The sequence below is a fragment of the Aspergillus uvarum genome (assembly GCF_003184745.1).
Source record: "Aspergillus uvarum CBS 121591 unplaced genomic scaffold BO82scaffold_7, whole genome shotgun sequence".
Classification (NCBI taxonomy): domain Eukaryota; kingdom Fungi; phylum Ascomycota; class Eurotiomycetes; order Eurotiales; family Aspergillaceae; genus Aspergillus; species Aspergillus uvarum.
Genome location: NW_020291304.1, coordinates 96522 through 120751, shown reverse-complemented (window position 1 = coordinate 120751; position 24230 = coordinate 96522). Strand labels below are relative to the sequence as shown.

At 51.2% G+C, this 24230-nt stretch overlaps 13 protein-coding genes across 13 annotated transcripts; 6 read left to right on the top strand and 7 right to left on the bottom strand.

Annotated features, from left to right (window-relative positions):
• Positions 1-247: 247 nt before the first annotated feature.
• Positions 248-2882, top strand: BO82DRAFT_398683 (uncharacterized protein; the record flags this gene model as incomplete). The annotated part of the gene is made up of 4 exons (XM_025639045.1): positions 248-521; positions 2151-2386; positions 2441-2542; positions 2595-2882. The coding sequence occupies 4 exons, from the start codon at positions 248-250 to the stop codon at positions 2880-2882; spliced, it is 900 nt and encodes a 299-aa protein (XP_025495452.1).
• A 1941-nt stretch (positions 2883-4823) lies between these two features.
• On the top strand, positions 4824-5809 carry BO82DRAFT_429285 (isocitrate lyase/PEP mutase family protein; the record flags this gene model as incomplete). The annotated part of the gene is made up of 1 exon (XM_025640516.1): positions 4824-5809. One exon carries the CDS (start codon positions 4824-4826, stop codon positions 5592-5594), a length of 771 nt encoding a protein of 256 aa, XP_025495451.1. The 3' UTR covers positions 5595-5809.
• Positions 5810-7148: 1339 nt separating this feature from the next.
• Positions 7149-8211, top strand: BO82DRAFT_423958 (uncharacterized protein; the record flags this gene model as incomplete). Its single annotated transcript, XM_025640275.1, has 4 exons — positions 7149-7377; positions 7457-7564; positions 7626-7747; positions 7849-8211. 4 exons carry the CDS (start codon positions 7149-7151, stop codon positions 8167-8169), a joined length of 780 nt encoding a protein of 259 aa, XP_025495450.1. The 3' UTR covers positions 8170-8211.
• A 441-nt stretch (positions 8212-8652) lies between these two features.
• Positions 8653-9294, top strand: BO82DRAFT_423954 (kinase-like protein; the record flags this gene model as incomplete). The annotated part of the gene is made up of 1 exon (XM_025640274.1): positions 8653-9294. One exon carries the CDS (start codon positions 8653-8655, stop codon positions 9292-9294), a length of 642 nt encoding a protein of 213 aa, XP_025495449.1.
• Positions 9295-9619: 325 nt separating this feature from the next.
• On the bottom strand, positions 9620-11623 carry BO82DRAFT_302416 (cyclopropane-fatty-acyl-phospholipid synthase). Its single transcript, XM_025632122.1, has 7 exons — positions 11258-11623; positions 11111-11173; positions 10403-11047; positions 10312-10343; positions 10233-10248; positions 9932-10165; positions 9620-9875 (listed from the first exon to the last, which is right to left on the bottom strand). The coding sequence occupies exons 1-7, from the start codon at positions 11528-11530 to the stop codon at positions 9771-9773; spliced, it is 1368 nt and encodes a 455-aa protein (XP_025495448.1). The 5' UTR covers positions 11531-11623; the 3' UTR covers positions 9620-9770.
• A 1896-nt stretch (positions 11624-13519) lies between these two features.
• Positions 13520-14737, top strand: BO82DRAFT_302412 (SDR family NAD(P)-dependent oxidoreductase). The gene has a single exon (XM_025632121.1). The coding sequence runs from the start codon at positions 13544-13546 to the stop codon at positions 14357-14359; it is 816 nt and encodes a 271-aa protein (XP_025495447.1). The 5' UTR covers positions 13520-13543; the 3' UTR covers positions 14360-14737.
• Positions 14738-14896: 159 nt separating this feature from the next.
• On the bottom strand, positions 14897-15498 carry BO82DRAFT_351113 (uncharacterized protein). The gene has a single exon (XM_025634333.1). It carries the CDS (start codon positions 15413-15415, stop codon positions 15206-15208), a length of 210 nt encoding a protein of 69 aa, XP_025495446.1. The 5' UTR covers positions 15416-15498; the 3' UTR covers positions 14897-15205.
• Positions 15499-16353: 855 nt separating this feature from the next.
• Positions 16354-16680, top strand: BO82DRAFT_361692 (uncharacterized protein; the record flags this gene model as incomplete). Its single annotated transcript, XM_025636824.1, has 1 exon — positions 16354-16680. One exon carries the CDS (start codon positions 16354-16356, stop codon positions 16678-16680), a length of 327 nt encoding a protein of 108 aa, XP_025495445.1.
• Positions 16681-16977: 297 nt separating this feature from the next.
• On the bottom strand, positions 16978-18745 carry BO82DRAFT_351112 (tyrosine--tRNA ligase TYS1). Its single transcript, XM_025634332.1, has 5 exons — positions 18576-18745; positions 18018-18514; positions 17891-17957; positions 17597-17829; positions 16978-17522 (listed from the first exon to the last, which is right to left on the bottom strand). The coding sequence occupies exons 1-5, from the start codon at positions 18691-18693 to the stop codon at positions 17307-17309; spliced, it is 1131 nt and encodes a 376-aa protein (XP_025495444.1). The 5' UTR covers positions 18694-18745; the 3' UTR covers positions 16978-17306.
• A 599-nt stretch (positions 18746-19344) lies between these two features.
• On the bottom strand, positions 19345-20358 carry BO82DRAFT_380849 (uncharacterized protein; the record flags this gene model as incomplete). The annotated part of the gene is made up of 3 exons (XM_025637795.1): positions 19345-19652; positions 19714-20091; positions 20194-20358. The coding sequence occupies 3 exons, from the start codon at positions 20356-20358 to the stop codon at positions 19518-19520; spliced, it is 678 nt and encodes a 225-aa protein (XP_025495443.1). The 3' UTR covers positions 19345-19517.
• Positions 20359-21694: 1336 nt separating this feature from the next.
• BO82DRAFT_181927 (uncharacterized protein) lies at positions 21695-22664 on the bottom strand. The gene is made up of 2 exons (XM_025630436.1): positions 22486-22664; positions 21695-22431 (listed from the first exon to the last, which is right to left on the bottom strand). Exons 1-2 carry the CDS (start codon positions 22527-22529, stop codon positions 21867-21869), a joined length of 609 nt encoding a protein of 202 aa, XP_025495442.1. The 5' UTR covers positions 22530-22664; the 3' UTR covers positions 21695-21866.
• On the bottom strand, positions 22654-23098 carry BO82DRAFT_275431 (uncharacterized protein; the record flags this gene model as incomplete). Its single annotated transcript, XM_025631115.1, has 2 exons — positions 22654-22922; positions 22975-23098. The coding sequence occupies 2 exons, from the start codon at positions 23096-23098 to the stop codon at positions 22654-22656; spliced, it is 393 nt and encodes a 130-aa protein (XP_025495441.1).
• A 159-nt stretch (positions 23099-23257) lies between these two features.
• BO82DRAFT_266429 (uncharacterized protein) lies at positions 23258-23581 on the bottom strand (the record flags this gene model as incomplete). The annotated part of the gene is made up of 1 exon (XM_025630953.1): positions 23258-23581. A coding segment is annotated over one exon (324 nt), but the record flags the coding sequence as incomplete, so codon positions are not given.
• Positions 23582-24230: the final 649 nt, after the last annotated feature.

The following is a 24230-nucleotide window of genomic DNA, read 5'->3' as shown; positions in this document are numbered from 1 at the left end:
GCCTCAAAAGCTGAAGTTCTACCTCTTTTTCTCGTTTGATTACGCTGGAAATGGGCCTTAGGACAAGAACGATGTCTTAAGTCTGCTAGGCCAGTATGTGAGCAATGATGCTTACTACTTTCACGGATCAAATCCTGTTGTGTCGAGGTTCGAAGGGCCCGACAATGCAGAAGACTGGATGGATATTAAGTCCCAGTAGTTCTGCTTCTTTGTTCCCGACTGGTCGTCTGTTGGGGCCAAAGCCGCCATGGCACTAGCAGGCGGGGTTGCTGATAGTCTTTTCAGCTGGGCTGCCTGGCCTAATGGACCCAACAACATGAACACCTATATAGATGCGTCGTATATCCAGTACTTGGATAAGAAGCTATACATAATGCCGATCACTCCTTGGTTCTTCACCAACATGCCCGGGTATGATAAGAACTGGCTGTGGTGTAGTAACGATCTCTGGTATATTCAGTGGGAACAGGCACTCTACCTCGCCCCAGAGTTTATCGAGATTATCTCCTGGAACGACTTCGGTGAGTCGCATTATATTGGCCCGATTATTGACAGCCATAATTCGCTGGCTGAATCTATATACACTGAGTTTAAAACAGGCGATGCCCCTTACAACTATATTAAGGGTTTCGACCACAGCGGCTGGAGGTATTTCCTATTCTATATAATTAATCTCTACAAGTACAATAAGACCAATATTGACAAAGAAGGCTTAGTTACCTAGTATCGGCTGAATGCAGTAGGTGTGTGCCCTGATGGTGGCACAACCGGCAATACAGTATCTTAATTACAGTTAAAATACTGGCCTAAAGATATTATACAGGATAAGATCTTCTTCTCTGCACTTCTACGGCAGGTTGGAGATATTTTAGTAACTATTAGAGGAGTAAATATTGGTGCAACATAGACCAACACCCCCAGCAGTAGAGTGGGTATCTATTATAGCAGTATCTTCTTTACCAGCAAATTTAGCTTAGTTGTTATATCTGTTACTGGCTCTACCGGCGCCATCACAGTAGAAGGGCAAGATATTAGCAGCAGTTGCTGGGAAGAGAATCAAGTTGAGAACTAGAATACTTAAGTAGGCTATAGTATAGGCGGTGCAGTCGATGCAGATTCCCCCAAGCTGAATAAAAAGGTATATATTAAAGTATAGGGATTGGGTGACTTTAATAGGCTCTGTAGCTATTTCTGCAGCTTGGGCTATTATCCTGTCACAGCGTGCATTTATACAAAGTTAGGCCCTCAGCCGGATTTTCCCACGCCCACCGGAATCCAGGGCTATCCCGCCGCCGGCAAAGATACTAATTATACAGGTCTGTATTTGTTCACCTGCAATTACGGCTATTGCCCCTCTACTGTCTGTAGGACTGTCTCAGTTCCACTAACTATTCCTATAATCTTACCTTTTACCCTGGACACCTGTGCTGCCGGAACCGGAAAGAGTGAGCTTGCTGGCTTGTGCAGCTTTGGTTGTAATTATAGCTATTATTCTATCTACAACTGCAGATATACTGCTACAGGCCCACTGAATCAGCCTCCAGCCCAGAATACCAGTATTATCGGGTGGGCTTCAGATGAAGCTGATAACGGGCTTTGCGAGTTTGCCTGTACTTGTGATTATTACCCAGAGCCTGTCTGTCTTGACATGGCGTCCGATGATGAATCATATGACAGTAAAAATGACTACTGCAAGAACACTTCTCCTTCCGACTTCAGCCTCAGCTTTGACTCATTGAGTGCCCTACAGTCGGTCATGGATAGCTTAGATCCCTATTGTATTGACTTCTATGTCTTAGGCGCATTTTATAGGGAGTTGGAAGCCACAGTCGCCAACTTTACCAGTATTACCAACACAAGCAACTATAACGAGTATTTCAAGAACTACAAGTCCTATATAAAAGGCCAAGTAGGGATACAGCTTACATATTTTATAAATATCAGCAATACTGGTGCGCAGGGTGAGGGCAACCGCTTCTTTACATACACACTCAGTTTTAGAGGGGTGAACCGGACGGCGGGGCCATATCCTAACAATCTCAGATACAAAAATCGTACACATACTGTTTTTTATAACTTGATTAATACGGACGGCTTTTATAGAAACCTCAGCACCAAATTTGGAATAGAATCTGACTGGGTTGTGCTAGGGGGCTGGTCGAGCACGGAAGGGCCCTACTACAACAACAAAGACAATACCGCATGCAACATCTATAACAACCCTGAGGCTGCCTGCTGGTGGCATTGTGGCTTTCCAATTCCAGCCCAGAAGATCACCATCAACGACCCGCAAGAGCTGATGAGACAAGCCCTGCTCAATATCCCAAACCTCCAGACCTCTATCCTTATCACCAAGCTTAAGATCCTGTCAGGCTCTTTTAACAGCGTGATCAACAACATCATCTAAACATACTCTACTGCCGTATTTACCCTGGCCGAGCTGGTCGACCGCATATACTCCGTGGTCGCCATCGGTGAAAAGATTGAGGCCGAGAAGAAGAAAGAGCTGATCCCGCAGATCCTCGGAGGTGTGTTTCTGATTGTACCATTCCTTGGCCTGCTCTCTGGTCTTGGAGATGTTATCAAGGGTCTAGACGCGGCTCGCGCTCGCGGGTACCGTCGCGAACAAGGCGACCGATATCTACACCATAGTACAGGACCCAGAAAGCGCCCCAGTTGCGATCCTGAGCATGCTCCTCGACTTCAACGTTGGTGCAGCCGCCGGTGCGGCCACCAAGAATGGAGTCAGCGCGATCGAGTTCAACTCTATGGCCTTAAGGCGGCGCGGCATGAAGGACTCGGATATTAAGTCGGTCGGGGCTTTGTTCAAGCAAAAGATGGATCAATTGGAGTCCATTGTCAGCAAGTGCGCGAGGATTTAAGCCTTGAGTGAGTTATGGCCATCTTAATATAGATTCTTGTAAAAGCTTTTTCCGAGTTGCCTGTATCAATTCGTGGTATGTTCTCAACATATTGTAGGGTCACGAATTCCTTCGATGTATGTTTATGTTGCCATACCCCCTCTTGAAATATACCAAGAACATCACGCAAGATGCGAATGCGAGTCTCAATATCACTTGTAGGCACGTGAGATCAGCACCGCCACACAGATGAGGATTCGTGACATCTTCCATGACCATGGTGACCATAGATTTATTGCTACTGTCGTGCTCGGCTTGGCTCCTGGAGAATGTTCAAATAAGCCCGGCGGGGTGGATCGCACGGATCTGCGTATCACGCGGGAGATGAACGCAGGATCCGCACCCCCGCACGCAGATTTCTGAGGCTCACTACGGGCAGCACCGAGCCTATTGGTATGGTATCTTATGACTTACTCAAGTCACAATCCTTCCTAGGACTTCCAAATAACTTTGCGTATTCTGCTTTCGAGCACCAACAAGGTCGAGAAGGTTCAGCTCGGCTTGTTTTGAGCAATTTTACCCACAGGGCTGACTATTCCCAATGATGGCACTGGCATTAAATTCGGATCGGGGGTAAATGGTAGGCATATCAGCGGCGAATTCATAAGCAATGCAAAGTTATAATTGACGAGAGGTGTTCAAGAAAGATTGTAAAGATTTTGATATTGTCAACGCACTGAGAGGCTTCAGGGGAGGTTCTGGGACGTGTTTGATATGATTCTTGATGGTTTGTTGGTTGGTTGGTTGAACTAGCTACGTTCCGCACATAAACAAGATGAAAAGGCCTTTGGAATCACATAGCCGGATTACTTAGCAGCGCTGACAGATATACTTCTGCAAGGTTCTAAAAGATTTAGTCTACTTTGACAGTAATGATTGCATAAATCCTCAGTGCAAGATATATTAGGGCTTTTGAGACCTTATATCAATACTCTTAAGGTTTTCTTATGGCTGACGCTAGTTCTCTTCGCGACTTATGCTAGGGAATATCTATTAGGGCACTTTTGGAGTCTGCATAAGCAAAGCAGTTGAGACTAAATTACTGCCATTTTTCCTTATAGGGCCAACCTTACCTTTAATATTAGAGCGGTGTGTTGGAGCCACCCCCCACGGTCCCTTTGTCAACTTTCTGTTTTAGAAGTGTATGCTCGAGATATACCGTGCCTTGGTCGACGTATATTACTATATTAGGATCCTTTACTAGGGAATATTATATACAAAATTTTATATCAGGGTCACTTTTGATAAAAAGTAGTCTATTGAGCAGTAAAGCTGATTTATGCAAAAATACTATAGAAATAGGTTCATTGCAAATTGGCACGACTAGCGCACCGTGGCTATCCTTTTCTTTCCCAATTCAGACTACCCGCCGACGGCCAAGACACGCCGCTGGCCGAGACTCACCCGGTGCCGGAGTCATGTGGATCCGCCCAGCCAACGCAACAAACTTTGCAGTCGGTCATTATTACGGGAATCAGAAAGGAAAATCAATCTACGGTGGTTGAGCCTACTATGGGTCGACTATACATGGAGTCATAAGTATCGATCGACACCGAGTCCGGGTCCTGGTACCCCAGAACTGTAGGCTTCCTCTCAAGTTCGCCAAGCCATCCTCAGTCTCAATATGTTATTCGTTCCCCACACAAGGACAAGCCTCTGTTGCCTAGAAGTGGATACGAGCTGGCTGCCTAGATGACTCATTTGCTCAAGCTTCATGAATTGGCTATTAAGTTCATGCTGTAGAAAAGACTCCATTCAAGGGAAATATATAGTCAGTAAATACCACTATCAAGTTTCCCCATCAACACGAGTAGATAGCTACTGCCAACACGTACCCTTCCGAAACCGACTCACCACCCCAGAAACAAAACCAAAGCAACAACCTTCCACAAGCAGACAACAATGTCCACCCCACAAAACACCCTGGCCCAACACCTCAAATCTCTGCACCAGCCACACCGTCCATTAATCCTCGCCAACGTCTACGACGCCGCCACCGCCCAAGCCGTCGCCTCCCTGCCGTCCGCCCGAGCCATCGCAACCGCCAGCTACGCCGTCGCCGCGGCAGCCGGCACGTCGGACGAGGCCCTCCCGCTCGCCGAGCTCCTCCGCTCCGCGACCTCGATCGCCTCCGCCGTCCGCCCCACCGGCAAACCCCTCAGCATCGACATCCGCGACGGCTACAACAACGACCTCCCCATGATCGTCCAGGAGCTCCTGGATGCAGGCGTGGTCGGGGTCAACCTGGAGGACTTTGACAACGCCGCCCAGACGATGTACAGTCCCGCGGACGCGGTCCAGCGGATCCGGACAGTGCTGGACGCGGCGCGCGCGGCGGGCGTGCCGGACTTTGTGGTCAATGCGCGGTGCGACGCGCTCCTCTATGGCGGGACGCTAGAGGAGGTGGTGGCGCGCGGGCGAGATTATCTTGCGGCGGGCGCGACGACGGTGTTTGTGTGGGGTGGGGCTAAGAGGGGCGGGATTACGCGGGCGGAGGTGGCGCGGTTGGTCGAGGCGTTTGAGGGGAGGTTGAATGTTAAGGTTGTTCCGGGGGGGTTGTCTACCAAGGAATTGGCGGGGGTGGGAGTGGCTAGGGTGAGTGTTGGGCCGGGGTTGTTGGTCGCGGCGTTGGAGCGGGTGAGGGAGGTTGCTGAGGAGTTGCTGAGGGAATAGAAAGTCTGACGTGGTGAGTTCCGTCGGCCAAGGAAGGGTCTAGATGGTGGAAGTGAAATTTGATCGTGGTTGATGCTTGTGAGTGTGATTCGAAGAAGCAGGCGGCCACTGTGTACAGACACCTGCGAAAGCCTTGTCTTGAGTTGCAAGCTTCCGGACGAAGACTGAAATCTGAGATGATTCTGGTAGGTAATCTCAGATCCGCTGGTTCGATCATTACTTTTGAATATTGTCTAATCAAGTTCGGGTCTTGGGACCGTTTAAAATGGGAGGCACTAGAGTCATCTTAGTAGGAACTATATGATGCTAGCGAAAGTCCACGCACAACATCAGAGCACTCAGTCACGTACTGCAACCAATGCAAAAGATGCCGCTGATCTCAAGCCGGTTTTTGTGGGTGCTAAAATGTGGTAATTAAAGTAGGCTAACATCCGCGGACGGCCCGGCCCTTGGTCCCGATCTCCCCGTCGGAATGTTGACCCACTTGCCAGCACTTTTCCCCTTACATACAGCAGCTGGAACCGATATTTGACTGCGCTGTTTCAGAATATGTCCAAGCGCCCTGCCCCTCGACGCAAGAGAGAGAGAGAATAAGAAGAGCAAAGAACGATAAGTCATGTGTGAAATTCCTGCGTGGGTCCATTACTGGACGAAGAGAAATCAACCAGGGCGCTCTCGCAAGAGGCGATCGGCAAACCGAAGGCTCTGAATGGTATCAGTGTCGAAGTTATCGAGGAATAGACCATGAGAGGTGATATTGAGAGTATAGCCTCAGCCATTGTATGACTCCACTGGAGTTCCTATCATTGCTGTTTACAGCTCAATATGAGTTCTTCCCTCATGGAATCAGCGCGCGGTTTTTGAGCCCGAGGTAATCGAGCAATGTCTCGGCGTGGAGGCCTGGCCTCCCATTGGCTGGACGGCTCACCGCCTTCAACCGCCCATGTACGAGGTCGGCCAGTGTTGTACAGTACATATAGTTCGTTCAGTTCGATCTGCGTCAAAGATACGCACATGCGAGACTGATTCTTTCTCAGCCTACCAATCGGCCAGAACTTCGTCGCAGACCGATGCGCGCACCTCCAATTACTTATCGAGAATGAACTTCTGAGTCGAGCCGAGGCGACTATTCCTCTAGCTCTGCAGGTGTACATACCACGGGCCATTCGGAGTGGGCCTCGACGCGGGTCAAGAGCACGAAGACCGGGAAAGGCTTGGCGCGAGCGAAACGAAGCGTTACCTATTGAAGGTCTCAATAGCCCGCACGATTAAGCTTCGGCGTTGGTACCCGCCCGCGAGGTTTCATTGTTTGACACCGCGATACCCCGCCATGAGCGACTCGTATTGAAAAACCGTGGACAGATTTCTAATGGTGCCACGTATAATGGTAAAGCTACCTCTGAAGTGGGAATGATTCTCCAGCAGCGAGATCTGAAGTGATGTAGACTTTTATTCAGACTGTAGCCAAGACATATATATTGAGACAATCCCATCGCATTTGCGGTTGTCCCGTGCCCCGTACAGTCCCTGCATTCCTATCTCCATATGTAAATCATGTCGGCCAAGCCAGAGTTTGAACATCGAGAATCCGGCGAGTACCTGCTCAAGGGGGATCGCTACGTCGACCAGATCAATAGATCCCGGCGCTGGGCCTGCTTGCGCCCGCTCATCTACATCGGGGTGGTGGTTGTTGGCTTCGTCGAGATCATCGTGCTCTTGGTATACTTGGTCGAGTCGAGCAGGCAGCCGCCCCTACGCGATCTGAACGGGTTGGTCCCGGATTGTAAGCGCCCTCCGGTCTGCTGGCGAGATGTTCCCGCAACGACGGACGGCTAACAGACAGTTCCGTGCCCGACTTTTAGTCCCCACGCATCAAGTCCTCTTCCGGCTCGATCCCATGGCCGTCTCGGACCATCGAACGGAAAGCTCCAAGGCCGCCACGAAGGAGAATTGGCTTTCGTACATGCCGCGTGAGTTGGGTTAGACCGACACAATCGTGGTATCAAGGATTAATAAGTGTATAACTGGTAGGGGGTAATGGATTCATCGCGGTAAACCACACAGAACGGCTGGAATACGTCCTGTCCCCGCCGATCGAGAAGTTCGGCAAGAATCTGTACGCAGTGGCGGTCTTCCACCAGATGCATTGCCTGGTACGTCTGAGCAGGTCAAACCCCCATCAACTGAGCCCCTTCGTTTCAGAATCATCGTTGATTTTTGATTGGGTTTGATCTGATGAAATTCAAAACAACAGTATGCAATCATGTCCGCATACGACGATCTCGTCGCCGGCACCTCGTCCATGCACAAGATCCGCGAGGCGCATGAACACGACCATTTCCATCACCATGGACATAGCGATGATCCCACCGAGGGTCCCCACGGGCATGTGAACCATTGCTTCCAGTACCTGCGGGAGTCGCTGCTGTGCTGCGGCGACACCGCCCTGGAGGGCCAGGGCCAGCGGGCGCAACCCGGCACCGACGGGACTGGGGCCGTGCATGAGTGTAAGGACTTCGATGCGATCATGGCGTGGGCGGATGAGAGACGAGTTATGGACGGTAAGCATCCGTGAGAGCGCTTTGAGCGTTATCAGGCAGACAGAAGTAGAGCGAAGGACACTCAAGACTTTCATTATACTTGCTATGATAGTTGGTTGTCACGAAGTGTGGGATGACATTTACATTTGACTTGGGCGAGCGACAATGACAACTCAAGTGTATTCGTCCTCAATACCCGTGAATGCGGGAGGATCTCTTTGTCTACGTATACTCAGTTTGAAAGACATTTCGAGGATATTATCTATGGCTGTCAATTACGATGCGCGTAATCGCAGATTATCTATACCGGCTTTGATCAGGATGGAGAATTCCGAGCTATTGTATGAAGGCTTTGTCTGTTCCAGTGCTTGGGATAATGGAACTTCAATCCCACATGTAGAAGAATGCTAGATCCGATGCATTATAAATAGTATTTGGGTAAAATTCAGGGTCGTCAAGAAGACAGCAAGTCCGTATCATTGCCTGAAATTTATCTGAGTGTACATCGTCACACCATCATGGAGAGCCCCGACCCCAGCACTCTCCGCCTCTGCGCCACCGGCGACCGCGGGGTGTGGCAAGTCGGGGCCGACAAGATCCTCAAAGAATACCCCAGCGACGACGCCCTCTGCACCGAGGGCGCAGTGATGAGACTCCTGGCCCAGGACCCCGAGTTCCCCGCGCCGCGCGTCCTGCACGAGTGGGTCGGCAGCAACGGACGGTTCTTCATCCTCGAAGAGCGCCTGCGCGGCGAAACACTCCAAGACGCATGGCTGCGTCTGTCCCAGCCACAAAAGCGCGCGATCGCGGCGCAGGTGGGCCAGGTCCGCCAGCGGCTGCGACGGCTGACCTCGCCATGCATCCAGTCGGTCGGTGGCGGCGCATGCTATCTGCCCTACGAATGGGGGTTCCGGACCCGCGCGCAGGGCCCCTTAGGCTCGGACGCGGACCTCCGGGCGGCGATCCGCTCATATCTGACGGGACTCCTGGACCGGGAGCTGCCCGACCAAATCCTCGAGAACCTGATGGCGCGCATGCCCGCGTCCGGGCCGTACATCCTCACCCATGGGGACCTCCACATCAACAATATCATGGTCGATGCGGACGGGCGGCTGGTCGGCATCATCGACTGGGAGTACGCGGCGTACTATCCCATCTGATTCGAGTATCTCCTGGTCGCCCAGGGCAATGTCGACCCCGATGATGCGAAGGGGAAAGAGCTGCTGCTGCAGCAGTTCGAGGCACAGGAGGATGGCCATCCGGACACCGTGCAGTTCTGCGATAGTATCTTTCTCTTGAAGGGATATCCGTACCTGCATGATGGAGAACGCGAGCTGCTGGCGAAGCTCTGTTCGGGCCCGGATATGAAAAGAAGAAGCGAAATGGTTTTAGACAATAGCTAGGATCTACAGGTTCTGTTGTCTGGATTCAATCCCTCAGCGAGGATGCTATTTCCAAAGGAAGATACCCGAATTCTTTGGCTCGACAAATACAATAAAAACTCGAATGTATCTATCAACAAAACTATGAACATAACTATCTGGAGACATAATCACTCTATGGACAAAAAGTCAAGTTCTCTGTAATAAAACCCAACACACCAACAGTAAATGTGGCCCGAGACGAAGAAGCCCGTCTAAACCTCTGCCAACATCGCCAAGTTGCCAGGCCGGCTGAAGGTGACGTGGGAGAGGTGCAAAACCTTCGTATCGAATGCAGCCGCTGCATACGCAAAGTAGTACTGTTGTAGGGTGTCAGAACGGGACCCAATCCAAGGACAGAGACGTTTCGACTCACAATGTATTTCCGATAAAAGACATCCACGTCGTTTTCCGACAGGTGATACTTTTCTCGCAGAAGGGGGGCAATGATGCCCCGAAAGGTGTGCTGGAACTTCCTACTCCATTCGTTGAGACATCTCACATAGTGGGCGCCATATTGCTGCACAGAGTCTAGGTCGAGTCGAGCATTGGAATTTCGCACTGCTTCCAACAGTCTGGTGATACTGGGGCAGTGACCCCCGGGGAAGATCTATTCAGCGATGAAAGAATTAGGTCCATCTTTGCAATATACGAATTCTGACGAAGAATATACTTACATAACGACGAATGAACCTGGAATGAGACTATGAGTTAGGATCGCAGATAAATGAATGCTTAAGTTCGTCTGACACTTACCCCTCGCCCTTGGGGAACATATCCTTATATCGCTACAGACGGATTAGCTCGGAGATTGAGAAATTCAACATCTCCCGAGAAAGGCACTCACCGACTCCGGCATAATACTCGACTGAATCGAGACGATACCGCTATCTGGCTTGAGGAACTTATCTATTGTCTCCCAAAATGTCTGCAGCTCATGATCCCCCATCGCCTCCATCATCTCCACGGCGACTATCTTATCATAGGGCACCTCCGGCACCGGGAGCAGGCGATAGTCACACAGCAGCACCGTGACCTTCTCCTCGAGCCCCAGGGCGCGCACGCGCTTCTGCGCCCGCTGGTACTGCATCTCGGAGAGCGTGCAGGTCGTCACGCGGCAGCCGATCGTCGTCGCCGCGCGGATCGCCATGCTGCCCCACCCCGTCCCGAATTCCAAGAGGTGATCTGTGGGCTGCGCGTGCACGTTCGCCAGCAGTTGGTCCAGCTTGCGCATCTGCGCGGCCTCCAGGGTGTCGTCCGCGTGCCGCGGATGCGATCGGGGCAGCCAGATCGGGCAGGAGTAGCTCATGTCCGGGGAGAGGAAGGCTTCGAACATCCCGTTGGAGAGGTCGTACGCGGCGGCCATGTTCAGACTGGCGTTCTTGAGGGTGCCGGTGTCGACGGTGCGGAAGAGCACATCCGAGATGGCGGAGACGGCTCGATACGGGGTGGTGCTGAGGTTGGATAGGTGCTCTTCGTTTTCGATGAACAGCTGGAAGGGGTGGAATGGGTCAGCGCTGCGATTAGGGTTGGTGAGGTCGCGCAAGTTACATACCTCCATCAGTGCCATTAGGTCTGGGGTCGAGAATTCTTTCAACATGAAGGCGTCGGCGAAGCCCTGGGGAATTGAGCCGTGAGCGGGGTCTCGCTCGCGTGTGCTATCGATTACGGGTCATCAAGTCGACGCGGTAGAACGACTCACAAGGTCTGCCGATACAAGGACTCGGAACCAGAATGTATCGCTCTGGACATGTATGATTCCTTTATGTCCTCCGTTCCCTTCACCAAACCTCCATTTTCCCCCGTCGGGAGAGTAAATCTCCAGGATCCCGACTTTGATATTAGACAGAATCGATAGGACAAGGTTCCTGACTAGGCTGACAGGAACGGCAGCCGTGCCCAAGGAGATGAGGGTAGTTTGTGCCTTATCTAACAACTGCTTGCCCGTCGAGCCGAGCACACGTCCCAAATCCATTTCGGTGTCTCGTGGAGAATACTGCCGGACCAGTCTGCGTTGACCCGAAAGTTTGGACAATACCAACTTGCCGAAAGGTTAAGAGGCAAGATATGAATCGATCATGCGTGACAACCTGCGAGAGTGAGAGGGTGAAAGCTCAGATTTTATAGGCTCAGCACAGGCTGCGCTAGGCCAGAACTAGCCATTTTCACAAGTCGAGGAACACGCCTTGATGGTAAGGCCATGGGGCGTTGACCTGTTCTTGATTGCCTCATGGCGGCACTCCAACTTCAACAAGCGTCGGGGCGTTTTGCTTGCCACAGAATTACCGCTGGATATAGTAAGCATCCACACAGGGATTGGTCCGCCCCAGCCCAAGGCGTGTAATTTAAAGAATCAAAACTTCGAATGACACCGCGATTACGTCGCTTACTGGTGGCTGTAGCGGTCAGTGACTGACAGATAGGGCAACGACTCCACTATGCCGGTGGGATCACGAGGATACCCATGCCTTGTTCCTGGGCGCTGCATACAGGTTCCTGCGAACCACTCCAATGGATATGACTAGTCCTAGAACGTGATAAAGGAGAGAACCAGCCACCCCTATCAGCCTTTTACCCTGCCAAGCAGAAACGGTGTCGTTGTTGAATCGACATTGAGTTGACGAGACAGGTTTCAGTTAATGAAAGCATCCCGCAAATCGCACGGCAATGAAAATACAAGATACAGTGTGCCGTGAAATAATAATTCATAAGCGTGAAAATTTAGCGTGAATAGCGCCCTTCGATAATCTCGACATTCGTCCAGCTATTAGAGTACCAGAGACTGCCCTGGCCCGAGCCAGTGTCGGTCGTTCAAGGCTATAGATCGGTCTAGGAGGTCAGCAGAGGCAACTCTGAACTAGATTAATGCGCCACTAGCGTTCCAGACAAAGGAGCGTTCTTATCATGGAACAAAGAGAGTTATTAGTTCAGTCTGGGCTCGAACTATAAACGACAAATACTATAGCATAAACGCAAATTCCGAAAGACTATTCAGTAGAGCCTTCCTTCCGACGGTCGGTGGCTTATATTTGTGTTTATAGTGCTTCTCAGGCCGATGGGAGGTTTGCAAGCATCAGAAAGTCACTAGAGTGAGTTGTAGAGAGTATAGGAGATTGTGAGCTACTGAGCATCAAGGGTCTGTCACCCCTGAGATACAGTCAGCGTAGCGTGGCTAAGGCCAGGTACCCCGCTCGGCTTCCCAAAAGCGGTTCCGCCCGCAGGATTCGGGCGGGTTACCCCGCGGCGGGCTCGAACCCGGATGGGTCGGGCTCAAGATCTCGTATACGGGACAACCCTAAGGTATTCATGTATCAGATCTGTTGGCTCGCGTGATATTTTAGAATGTAAGCTTCACAAGGAACACGAATCTGACATCCAGTCGTGGTCCAATCGCACTGCCTATTGCCCTTAGACTGAGGTGATACGAGGGACGATAACGATTCACCGCGCTAAGATGAACAAAGAACAAGCAGGAGCCAGGGACATCGGCCCGGCCAGGTAAGAGCCTCGGAAATGTGCTTCGAGCATTACTAAATCGAGCCCATCATATCTCCAGGACGTCGTCTTTGTGTCTGTTCCTGTGTTCTAGACTCCAATGGAAATCGACCGAGTCGCGTGTCTATGCTCGCTCGAAAGCGAGATAAGTAGGTAGAGAACGAGATTTGCAACCCATCCGATCACAAAATTTGGTCCAGAGAACGTGGAAACCCAACTCGCAGTGTTAAGCAGACCTGGATGGAACCGATTCAAGCAATCTGCAAGTGGGGGCATGTAATGTATATCGAACCAATGAATCCACTTTTGGGGCACATGGCCCGAACCCATCTCATGCTAGCCAGCAAAGCTAAGATATGCACCCATGAATAATGACAACAAGCCAACAACCACGAGACAAAGCACCAACCCCCGCCCTTCCCTTTCACTTTCCCCTCCCCGCTTCCATCACCAAAAGCCTCACCACCCACCCCTCCCCTCCTACATCCAAAAAATGCCCTCCGAAAGCAAAACATACATCCTAACCGGCGGTTTCTCGGGCATCGGCCTGGCGATCCTCACGCACCTCCTCACCCCAAAACACCCAGACACCCCACCACCCACAATCCACGTCCTCGACCTCGCCTCCACGCCCCCAACCCTCCCCACCACCCTCCCAACCTCAACCGTCCACTTCCACCCAGACACCGACGTAACGTCGCGCGCAGGGATTACCGCCCTATTCGACCGGATCCTCGCGCACTCCCCGCAGATCGACGGCCTGATCAACAGCGCGGGGATCTGCCCGCCGCCAACAATCGGCGGAATTGAGAGCGACGAGGTCTTCGACCGGGTCCTGGATGTGAATCTGAGGGGAACATGGATCGTGGGGACGGAGTTTCTGAAGCACATCCTGAAGCAGGAAGACGCGGACGCAGCGGCTGGAACACCCGGGGTTGCGGGCGGCAAAGGGGTTTGTGCGCGCGCCGCGATCGTCAATATCGCGTCCACGGCGGCGATCTCGCCCCCGCCGGGCATGGTCGCGTACGCGACGAGTAAGTATGCGGTGCTGGGGTTGACCAAGGCGTGGGCCAAGGAGTTTACGCCGCGGGGGGTGCGGGTGAATTGTGTGGCGCCGGGGGGTACGCGCACGCCGTTGGTGGACTCGGCGTTGACGGAGGGGATGATCGATGCGTATGCGGAGAGCGCGCCGATGGGCCGATTGGCGGCGCCGGAGGAGATTGCTAGTGTGGTGGGGTTTTTGTTGGAGGGTGGGGCTGGGTTTGTGAGTGGGCAGATGGTAGTGGTCGATGGGGGGTTTTATTTGTGAGCTGAAGCTGGGGTTATTGATCCTTGAAAACAAGGAGGGGGGAATTGGCTATCCAGTCACTGCGTCAGATTCGAGGAAAGATATGGGCTGATCCTGTTGCTCTGGATGCAATACTGAACTACTTCGGTAGAGGTATTGGTACAAACCCAGGCTGTCACCCTTCGGCCAATCGGTGCACATACAGCCATAGAGCAATCAAGCAACCCCTTAATACGATGTTGGATGTGCACCATATTAAACACCATGTTGCACCATGGACCCGGTCCATGGTTCTCGAAAAGCCATTCCTGATCCCTGGACGTTGCCGACCGTTCCTCTATCAGGTCCACCCGAAGGTCTTCGGCCTCCTCTCTACTGATCAGATCATCACCACCCAGGTATCTTTTGACCATATCCTGCAGCTCTACTGGCAACCTCGTGAGCAGAACTTCATGCCACGCACGAGCAGTCTCCTCGAACCAGTCCGCTTGCTCTGGAGGCACGTTGACGGTCGAGATGATCTGAAACTTGGGATCTACCAGAAACGTGGTGAGGATTTCTGATGGCCCGATTCTGTCGAATTCGCTAGTCCAAACGGGAGCATTCAATGCTGGAGAATATTGGGAAATGTGAGGACACGGCCCTGGCAGCACTGCACGCTGCCGCCGGCTTGAGTGACAGGGCTCGATTCTCCGTCCCCGAAGACCATTGGATCCATTCACAAGGGTAACACTTACTGAACCGATCGGTCACGGCATGTTCGAGGTTGAGGCGTTGGGGAAAACAAATCCTGCCGGGGGTGATGTTGTGGTTGGAGTGGTAATAAACGGCAGCTGCGCAGGTTTGTTCGTTCTATCAAAGCGAATGTTAATGAGGTACCACCTTGGCTCCTGCTGGCACATGTGGGCGATGAGAGATACAAGGTTGAGAAAGAAAATTCTTGCATTCCAACTGTCCATCAATATGCCAAGATTCACCCGCATATGATGGCCTCTCAGGAGTCAACTCAATGTGAGTCATCTTGACAACAACCTGCAATCTATCGTGTGAGAATGTATCCTGTATGTTCACGTCCATGTATCTGGTAAGGCATGGGCAAATACCCCCCGATCGAGGGAGGAACGATTCGTCGTGAAGCCCTTCACTTTCTCGACGATCACACCAGCCTTTGGGCTTAGTATTCCCCTCGTCACAGGAGAGTTCCGATTCGCTGGGTTTTTCTGGCTCGGGGGTGCTTGGCGAAGCAGGCCCGCGATAGTTGATTCGGTTGTCTCTGCTCAGGTACACGTCATTAGTCAAGAATGTCAATGTGCTATTCTAGAAAAAGAGTGTACAGGTGATGTTTTTCTGGATGACATTTTAGAGCGCGCCATGTGTATTGGGATGAAAACTGTTGATGTAGGAAGTAATGCGGCAGTCGCCGTCAGGGTCGATTTCCACGTTACAAGGAAGCCATTGAAACCATCGTCTGACTGCTCTGTGCGGTAGGGAGAGAAATCCATCCGGGAATTCCAGTCTTCTTCTGCATCCAGGACTGGTATAACCTCGCCCTTTCCAACGTGTCCCATAAATCTGGGCGGTTGTTGACAGTGTCTCTCATTATGCGCGTGCGGCCGAAGACAAGCGGATATTAGGTATGGATGTACCAGATCAACTATCTGTTGGTCAGACCAGGTAAGATAGTGGCCATGACAAGCCTGAGACCAGTAAGCTTTCGGCGGGCTATAGAGACCCCGGTGCCTCACCCTCCAGTCTCCCCACAAAGTCCCATCGTCCTGGCAATCACAAGATGTTTGCTTTTTGCGCTGTCACACTCCACATCAACCACATCATGATCTACATATATGGTCTTGTCTCATGCATGCTCTTGACGGGCTGCAGGGGTATTGATCTTGTTCGAAGTTCAGTCAGACGCTCTGTTGAACAAATTCGGGTCCCACCCACAGGTGAGATTGACTTTCAAAAACACCGAGACGTCTGAGCGACCTATCATCGCCGGTCCTAGCTTTGCCAACATGCCTGTCTACAATACTGACTCGACCAAAGGGCTTAGGAATGCCATCTTCGACTTCATCATCATCGGCGGAGGCACCACCGGCCTGGTCGTCGCCAACCGGCTGACCGAGCGATCCGATATTCGCGTCCTGGTCCTCGAAGCCGGCACTAACCGACTCGGCAATCCTCGCACTCAAATCCCAGCCCTGGGACCGACAACATACGCAGACCAAGACTTTGACTGGGATCTACCAACCTTACCACAGGAACAACTACATAACCGCTGCTTGTTTGGGACCAAGGGCCGCACGTCGGAGGGTCCTCTGTCATCAACCAGGGACTGGTAGTCTACCCGTCGCAGGCTGGGATGAATGCCTGGGAGCAGCTGGGCGATCCCAGTTGGGGTTGGGATGACTTCTTAGCACGTGCCGATGATGTATATCGGTTGAATATTCATCAGACCCACTAGCTTCAGTGTTTGCAGCGCCATGAGAATGAGACTCTCGTGCCGTCGGAAATCGACTATACTGTAACTACCGCCACATTCGAACGCAGTCAGTGTAGTGTTTCTGAATAGCCAAATTACGTTGCGCGAGCACTGAGGATACATCCGTCCGCATGTAACCAAGCATGAAGCATGACGGTCGGAATAAGCGCAGACCGAATCGAGTTAGAGCCTTTCTGCCGTGCGACACCGGCTCCATTTTGCCACACCCACCTTACCATACTAGTGTACATAGTAGTACACGCACCCTCATCCTTTCTTTGATTAGGCTGGAATCAAAAACTGCCAGTCCGCTGGCTCTATCCGAGGCTACATTTTGCGACAACCAATCAGCTCATACCCCTCCCCAAAAGAAAATCAAGAACTTCCAGAGTCATTCGTCATGAAAAGTGGTCTATCGCTAAAGTTCTAGATGAACTGTACGTGCTTTTTGTATATCATGCGCTAAAGCCTCCTCTTCAAAGCCTCCTACTCCACAGCCGGCTTCTCCGGCTCCGCGGCAGCACCGGGGTGGCGAGTACCCTTGTTCTTGACCTTCTTCTGCTTCTTCTCGACGACGGGAGGCGGGTAAGCCTTGGCGGTGATCTCCTGCCACTCGGTGGAGGCTTGGTAGGCCGCCTGGATGGGAGCCATGAGGTTGATGAGGCCGTCCGCGACGGCGGGCTTGAGCATTTGAGGCGTCAACTGCACAGGGTTGAGGTTAGTGGGGAAGGTGCAAACGGAGGGGGAAAGTGGGGCAAGGTAGGCAAAAAACATACAACATCGTTCTTGTAGTCCTCCTCGAGCTGCTTGATGTCGGTATAGATCAAGGGCTCCTGGTCCTTGCGCTCAACGCGGAACTCCTTCTTGCCCTTGAGGTCGGCGGCGGGTAGGAGGACGTATTCCACGAGGGCGATGACACCGTTGCCTTCGACGACCTTGGGGGCAGATTCGGCCTTCTTGATCTTCTTGGAGATGCTGTCAGCCGAGTCGAGCAGATCGATCTTGCTGTCTGTTTGGTTGGTGCAGGTGTCAGTCCGTGGCTTGCGCGTGATAGTGAGAGTGAGTAATACCTTCGATACTGGAACTCATCTTGGCGCCCTTCAATCCGCTGATCATGGGGTTGATGAGATGTGCGCGCTAGATTAAATCCATCAGCCTTCTGCCAATCCCTAGCAAGATAAATGTAGGCGGATATACCTTGCGGTACCCAAGCTTAGGCAGCCACTCCACGGCAGCGGCAAAGAGTTTGCGCTGATCCATACCTCCCAGCTGGCAATCCACCTTCAGGTGCTCCTCATCCAAAACCTGGAGCACAGGGTAGAGCAGACCACTCAGGGGCGCATTGTCGGTCTGCTTGACGACCTCCGCACCGGCCTTCTTGGCATCCGACTCGGAGATCAAACTCGACAGGCGGTAGACATCCATGACATATTCGGGGGACTTCTGGTAGGAGCTGCCGAGCACGAACTCGAGCTTCTCGGTCGACACGCCGACAGACTCGAGAATGGCGGTGATGATCTTGCGGTAGTACTGGGCGCGGTTGTCCACCAGCTCCAGCGGGGCCTTCAGGTTGTCGAGGAAACCGTGGATATCGGCGAGCAGGACGACAACGTCGCATTGGGCACGGAGCAATTGAGCGATCTTAAGGGCAGCGAGGAAGTAGCCGACGTGGGGTCTGCCGGTGGTGGCCGTTCCTGATTTGAGGGAACCATTAGTTGGTATAGGTAATACAGCATGGTGTTTAGACTGACTCACCCCAGTAGATGCGGGGATGGCGGCCCTCGGCCAGGATACCCTCGAGAATCTCGGGGTTCAGAACCTCAGCGAGGTTCTCTTTGATAAGATCATAACGTGCCTGCGCTGCAGAATCCATCGTGACAAGCCAGAGCCGGAGCCAGAGAATGGGATTGGTGAGGGGAGAAAGGCAAACGATGGGCAAGTGGGCTGATAAGATGGTGGGATGGTTTTCTTGAGGCGGGCGCAAGCGGAACAATACTTCTTCCGTCTGCAATTTGAGTCAAGGTGGCGCGGCAGATGCAGGCGGTCAACGCCGGCAGATACTTGTTCCGTGTTCCGGAAGGCTGGGTTCCGAGGTTCATTCCGCACCAATCGGCAGCCTTCCGCTGACCCTCCGTACACATACTTGACTATGGCGTTTATTCAATCATTCATTTCAAACATGTCGCTCCGTCGCTTTCCTATACTGTAATACTTGCGAGCAAGGCAAGCTGTCAACTGTCACAGAGTACCTTTTTCCCCAAGCTGTCCCGCATCGCATATTTGACCTAAGCTTGCAATTCCGATAGCCTGTGGTTTAAGTTCTACATAATTTGAGATAGTATCTTAGCCTTTACACAAGTCTAACGTTCTATTACCTCATTTTTCCGAATCTCACCACTATGATATTTATGCTTTTCTTTTTTTAAACATTATGGGGATATATACTTTGGATATATCTTCAAGGTGTACAGTGAGTCGAAATTAGCCCTGCACCCTTAGAATACTACTTACTATCTACTTCAATGATTCTTATCCAATTTGTCAGATAGCCTCATATGGCTGAATTCATCACTCTTCCACCCCACATCTTCCCATACCCCTGATAGATTCTATCTCCAGTATTGTTGGCTGCTATAGAGCGCTCCCCTGGCTTCAAGACGTAGCTATCCTTCACCCTGTTCTACAGGGTGTAACTTATCATTGAAGGTCCTTCCGCATGAATACTGTCTTCGTATCCCATATCTTCCCATTTTTATCCGGGACATCGTAGTAGTTCTGCACAATTTTAAGACATCCATAACCCCGGCTCCTATACCAGTCCTGATTAGGAATCTGCACGATATGTTTAGCCAAGTCAAATATCAAGTCGACACGGATGAGCGGTCAATCTCACCTTCGGAACGCGTCCATAGGTAGCCTTAGCGAACTCCTCTCTCAGTTGGTCTTCTCTCTCGACCGTGTCTAGCATTAACGTTTTCGCGCACAGGGGCTCGCGGACGGCAATTCTCTCGATTTCATCCATGGCTGCTCGCCCAATCCCGTTACTCTGGAAGGCATGTCGAACAAAGAAGTTTTTGACCCAGAAGACTTTCTCGGACCCAATCCCGAGGTCCACTTTCTCGGCCTTCTTGTTATTCGAGTCCAAGGCAATATGTCCAACCGGGATGAATTCTGCTTGGGTGGGTTGGCGGGGTGTTGCACTGATGGATGCGGCCGTGTCCATCAGCGTCTCGCGCTCTCCTCCTCCCACGAGTTCATCGACAGGGAGGACCTAGAATACAGATTCCCTGGTTGAGCCTCTTCTCGAAGTCCCGCAACGCTGATGTGGACCATCTGATCAATATTAGGGTGTGTCTATGGGCGTAGAACTCACAATCCAATAGATGCACTTGTCGCCCCGAATCTGTTCATCCCTCCATATCTCTTGAACCATTTCCATATCCCAAGAGCATTCTACTCGCTGTTTGACGAGCAGAGCGCGATGAGGCTCGGAGAGTGGATCCCAAGGGATCAATGTTGCCTCTGTTCTCGAGCTCATTTTCGTGCTTCAAGCCGGCTGCGGGAGTATACTAACAATAAATAATCTGCAAGGGAATGGTAATCGACGTGAGGATTTCAGATCTAGGGCCAATGACCAGGGGGAGAGATCTGGTTTATGAATCAAGTTGGGGTGGAGTAAGTCAAAGTGAATCCAAAACCTAAATTTAGACCTGCGCAAACTGCAATCCCGCCCAAACCACCAAAATGTGGGGTTAAGCTAGACTAATTCGAGGGCAAGCGTTCTTCCCCCACTGCAAGCAGGTTTTTTCACCTAATGAAACACTGGAAACGGATTTATTAATACTGTATAAGATCTTTGAGTCCCTGTTTATCTTCGAATTATCGGGACTTTTAGGGGCTGAAGGTTCTGTTATTACAGTTCTATATTAGAAAGTATCTTTAACTCTTTCCTTTATATCAGGGTGGCTAGGATCTATTATAGATTTGGTTTAAAAAATCCTTATTTTAGTGTATATCTAGTTCTCGACAGCGAAACTGTCCTATACTAAGATAGTATCGATAAATCTGTTTCCAGGATTCTGATTAATCTAAAAAAGGCCTGCAGTGGGGGAAGGGGTGTTGGGGGTGGGGGTGGTTGGTTGTCTTTTCGCCTACGCTGGGTGTCCTATGGTTGGTGCCAATTAAGAAGTCCGTGTATCCTCTACTTCCTCTCACGAAGAAAGGATGCCAAGATTGATTTTGATTCGATGCTTACTTGGGTGGATAAGCCTTGATGGATATGGCTTGGCGAATACGACTCGTAGGTTACGACTCGTAGACTACGGCTTGGTGGATCCGATCCGTTAGGGTGCTGGGAAGCACGCTAGTTCAAACTCCTCGATACTCCTCTTGCGCATACCTCGAGCGTTTGATTGGGCGGTCTATTGAAGAGTGCTATTCTTGCTTGGGATTCGTATCTCGCTTTATGATCAGTCTAAATCAAGGAATACCTGCAGATCATACAAATTTGCACGAATTTCACATCTGATACCGCCGTTACTCGCCCAAGCGCCTGCCAAGTAAGGCAAGACGAGGACCTTGAAGGTCAGTGAGACGGCAAAGTCATTCTGATCACCCGATGTTCATCCGGCCTGGGCGTCGAGACTGCTCGAGCACGGTGCAGAACAAGTGCTACATTGTATATTTACTGCACGAAGCATTGATAAATTTGGGCACTCCGAGCCGTCCCCCCCGGTTCGTTTCTTGCATCTCAACCTGAGCTCCCTTAACCTTGTCCGCGCCTGTGCAAATACCTTCAAAGCAAGTTTGCAGAAGGGGTAAGGCCTTCCATTAATGGGCTATGGTTGTCTAGTCACTCACGCGTGTAGCTTATTCAGTGGACAAACTTGATGCCGGTGATTTCGGCTGACTTGCGGGTGTCAACCTACGGTGATGCCGAACATTTTTCTGTGTCATGATCTGTTCACCTCAAGGCTCATACAACACGCGGTATTTTGGCAGTTTTGCATTATCGATTGTAGTCATCGACCTCTGGTGCCTTATCACTCAAAACTCCCCTACAGCATCTATGGAGAAGCTGCTGGCGGCCATCATATCATCCCAAGCCAAAGAGTTGCCCTCGATACAATCCGTGAATACCGTCTCGCTAGATTGGGTCGTATCGTGGTCTAGCAGTTGTGGGCACTGTGAAATTGCACTGGTGATAGAGCCTTGAAGGTACCTGGTGTTTTGAGAAGGAGATGTCGAGGCCCAGACACCATGCCCAGAAAGGGCTTGTCGCCCGTCGGTATCCAAAACACCACCCACTGTATGTGTCGGGCATCCAAAGCTTTCAGGTGCTGCTGGAGGCTCGGAAACAACAAGAGAACCGCCCCGCGCAATGCTCGGGGGTCGGGTGAATAGATAAGGTTGCATGCAAAAGTTTGAATCATCCGCTAGGACCCGCTCGAAAGCCTTGGATAATTGGAGCTCGCCATTTTCCAATGTGAGCTGCGAGTACTGGGGGTCGATGTCTGCATTGTGAACCTGGAACCCCCGAATCAAAGTCCTCACCAGGTCCTCACTCTCGTAATGCTTCCAGCTGCCTCTCAACTGCTGGTGAAGGTGAGGCCTGTATTATTGTTCAATAGACTTATAGTGACTCGTTTCTAAGGCTCGCACTCACCAAAGAAGAAAGTCAATGTAGCCAGGATGGTCATGGAGGATCATGGACGGGGTCGGACGGTACCATGGTAAGCATTTTGCAAGGTTTTCGACAGACGGGAATACAAACAACTATCGGATACCGGATAAGGATCGGCCCCCCTCTTCTATCTGGGTAAGGGGATAGGGATCATACCAAAAGGTGCCGGTACTGGGCCCAAAATATGGCCTCAAGCTCCAGGTGCGAGTGAAAGCAGCCGCGCCACGGCCGTATGAGCTGGTATGCCAGGTAAGCCGTTTTGCGAAACAGAATTCTTATAGGAGATTCTATTCTATTAGTAGGTTCCGAGCCATATACTTGGAGTTGATATGATGGGGGGAAGACTGCACAGTCTTGAGAGAGCTGCGCTAGGAGAGTCGGATAAAAGTTATTGGTGTTTATGGTTGAGATCACCACGTCTAGGGCACTAGGTAAGTGCTTCTAATCAGTAATCCAGGGGAAGCGCCTTACCATTTTTGGTGAACCCGCGCAGACTGTAGTATTGGACCAGGTAATCCATTCCATCCGTCAGACCCTGTGAGTATTTCCAAGCCATCACGCCTTCGATAAAGTGATTGGACGTGAGCCGTGACATGTCATTACCGTGAGTATCCCTCATTTGTTCTATGGCAGAGAGAAAGATCGAAGGTTGCCGTGAGAACATTTTTCCAGCATCGGTCGGTATTTCATCCGCCATTGAGGTGCTTTTCAACCTAGAGGGCGACAGGCCTGGGTTTTGTGGACAATGGGAGCCTACGGGATTCGGCATATCACCAACCTCCAAGCATTGCGTAGAGATACGATGAATCTGACCGAGTCGGGCTTGGAGAAGATTCAACTTGCTCTTTAATCCGTCATTCTCCATCAACGTCCGCTCCAGCAGGCCCTGGTGGTCACCGCTAGAGAGCAGGTTCATCTTCTCCTGTAGCTGTGCGGCATCCTGCTTGGATTTCCGCCGCGTCCGACGTTGAGAGATCCGATCGACATGCCGTTCCCTTTCTAGCTGCTCGTCGCTGAACTTGGACTTCCAAGCGGCTTTTCTGTCGACTTTCAACGACCCCGGTGCTGTCGATTCTGTTCTCGGTGTCATCACGGGCTTGTTGTTTGGACCGTTTGCCCGTTTGCACCAGACCCAGTCCAATAGATTTCCTGTGCCTTAGGTTGGCAGCCTCATCGTCCGCTTACTGTTGAGAGAATAGTCAGATTGACTGACGCCGGTGAGAGGGAAGAGAGATGGCTTTGAGGTAACTGTACCGTCAGGGGAGTTTTTTTTTGTTTTTTACCTCGGCCCTTGAGTTCTTGACCGCCTTTAAGGCTTAAGCACATCAATACCTTTAGGCAGCAAATACTAGTGATCTTATCGACGATATCCCTGCCATGGAAAAGACTGTAATCCTCTCGGATATTCCTGTTGTGGCTCTGTTAATCTATCTGGCAATTGTCCCTGTATTGTACAGTCATCCAAATCACCCGCATCTCACCTAAATCTCGCGACCGGAAAGCGGCCTCACCCTAATCTCACCAGGGGCGGCATCCCCCAGCGTTTGGCTTAAGCGTGGCCAAAAGCTGGTAGATTAGTCGTATGGTGGGCGGCCACGTTTGAATTCACACTGTTGTATGTCTGTTTTTTTTTTTTTTTTTTTTTTTTTTTTTTTTTTTTTTTTTTTTTTTTTTTTTTTTTTTTTTTTTTTTTTTCGGTTTGCTCTATCTAGTTTGCTCCAACGCCC

Excerpts from the sequence above, each read along its gene's own strand:
- BO82DRAFT_302416 (XM_025632122.1), bottom strand. The coding sequence starts at position 11,530 with ATGGATTTGGGACGTGTGCTCGGCTCGACGGGCAAGCAGTTGTTAGAT. Across the intron at positions 11,174-11,257 it reads TCCTTGTATCGGCAGACCTT|GGCTTCGCCGACGCCTTCAT; the intron begins GTGAGTCGTTCT and ends TCAATTCCCCAG. Across the intron at positions 10,344-10,402 it reads CGAGTATTATGCCGGAGTCG|CGATATAAGGATATGTTCCC; the intron begins GTGAGTGCCTTT and ends ATCCGTCTGTAG.
- BO82DRAFT_302412 (XM_025632121.1), top strand. The coding sequence starts at position 13,544 with ATGCCCTCCGAAAGCAAAACATACATCCTAACCGGCGGTTTCTCGGGC.
- BO82DRAFT_351113 (XM_025634333.1), bottom strand. The coding sequence starts at position 15,415 with ATGGACGTGAACATACAGGATACATTCTCACACGATAGATTGCAGGTT.
- BO82DRAFT_351112 (XM_025634332.1), bottom strand. The coding sequence starts at position 18,693 with ATGGATTCTGCAGCGCAGGCACGTTATGATCTTATCAAAGAGAACCTC. Across the intron at positions 17,958-18,017 it reads CTAAGCTTGGGTACCGCAAG|CGCGCACATCTCATCAACCC; the intron begins GTATATCCGCCT and ends GATTTAATCTAG. Across the intron at positions 17,830-17,890 it reads GATGAGTTCCAGTATCGAAG|ACAGCAAGATCGATCTGCTC; the intron begins GTATTACTCACT and ends CCAACCAAACAG.
- BO82DRAFT_181927 (XM_025630436.1), bottom strand. The coding sequence starts at position 22,529 with ATGATCCTCCATGACCATCCTGGCTACATTGACTTTCTTCTTTG. Across the intron at positions 22,432-22,485 it reads TACATTGACTTTCTTCTTTG|GCCTCACCTTCACCAGCAGT; the intron begins GTGAGTGCGAGC and ends ACAATAATACAG.